At 38.9% G+C, this 1381-nt stretch overlaps 1 protein-coding gene across 1 annotated transcript; it reads right to left on the bottom strand.

The window, feature by feature from the left end:
• Positions 1-187: 187 nt before the first annotated feature.
• On the bottom strand, positions 188-1366 carry LOC110021392 (putative nuclease HARBI1). The gene is made up of 3 exons (XM_020719876.1): positions 1061-1366; positions 748-979; positions 188-678 (listed from the first exon to the last, which is right to left on the bottom strand). The coding sequence occupies exons 1-3, from the start codon at positions 1364-1366 to the stop codon at positions 188-190; spliced, it is 1029 nt and encodes a 342-aa protein (XP_020575535.1).
• Between the last annotated feature and the right edge of the window lie 15 nt (positions 1367-1381).

Below are 1381 nucleotides of genomic sequence, written 5' to 3' on the forward strand. Positions count from 1 at the left end.
TTATCCATGTTAATTTTGAAAACATATAAGTTTATATAAAGTGTTTTAAATTTAGAAACATATATTCTAAACGCTTTAATCATCAAAAATAGTTATTTATTACATCACCAGTGCCAATAAAGTAACTTCTACTACCCAATACTCGTACGTTGCAATTATTTGCTCTTTCTAACAAACTGCAAATGAATCACATATTAACTAACGCATTAGTAATTTGTTCTCGAATGGCCGCCATTTCAGTTGCACCTTCTCCTTCCTTATTGCAAATTGTTAATTGTTCGCTGTCATCTCGTAACATAGAACTACTCATTTGGTTGTCAGAGGAGTCTTCAACTGTTTCCCGTTGATTTGCTTCAGCATTGAGGAAATCAACGTCATGTCGCGACGGGTGTCGCCTAATATAATTGTGTATTGTCATCGTTGCTATCACAATCTGAACCTGTTTTGGAAACGGGTAAGGAGGCATATCACGTAAGATAACCCATTTCTTCTTCCAGACACCAAATGTCTGCTCAATGACGCCTCGCAAAGAAGAATGTCTTTTATTGAACACCTCCTTTCTGTTTCTTGTAACATTACTTGCTCGTTCAAAATCAGGTATATGATATCTCGTATCAGGATATAGTTTGAGATACCCTCGCTGCAACGGATAACCGGCATCCAACAAATAATACTTTCCTGTAAGATGTTGAACCGTGAGTTCCACATTTTAAGAAAATACAAAAAATATTTCGCGGCACAACATACCTTGAGGAGGATGGGGAAAGCTATAATGAGGATTCCGTGTTGCACTCTTGAAAATCCTACTATCATGGGCACTACCCTCCCAACCAGGCATGATAAATGTGAAACACATATTAAAGTCGCAAACTGCCATGACATTTTGTGTTGTGGATCCACTACGTCCGATAAATGCAACTTTCTCTTCATTTGAAACACGTGCATCAACATGTGTTCCATCTATCGCACCGATGCAATCCTAAACATGTAGCTCTAGTAATTAACTAATTAATGTACTACATTCATTCTATACTTTATTAAAACAAGATTAAATCAGTACCTTAAAGAATGGCATGTAGCGTCGATCTTGACGAATCTCTGCAGGCGTTCGTGAAAACGTTGGATCTAGTGGCTTTATGACTTGTTTTGCGAGGCTCTCCAAAGCACTCAAACCCACTGAGAAGTACCTGCTAATCGTCTCTGATGAGTGCTGGAATCGTTCCATCGCACCGCGCATTGACTCGTTCTGTGATAATATATAAAGAGTAATCGCCAACACCTCACGGTCAGTCATTCTCATAGACCCATGGAGGCCATGAGAGCCCACTAGTTCTGCTAAAAGATCTGTAAAAACTTCTTGTGTCATGCGGAACATGTTGTG

The sequence above is a fragment of the Phalaenopsis equestris genome, unplaced genomic scaffold (genome assembly GCF_001263595.1).
Source record: "Phalaenopsis equestris unplaced genomic scaffold, ASM126359v1 Scaffold000134, whole genome shotgun sequence".
In the NCBI taxonomy this organism is placed as follows: domain Eukaryota; kingdom Viridiplantae; phylum Streptophyta; class Magnoliopsida; order Asparagales; family Orchidaceae; genus Phalaenopsis; species Phalaenopsis equestris.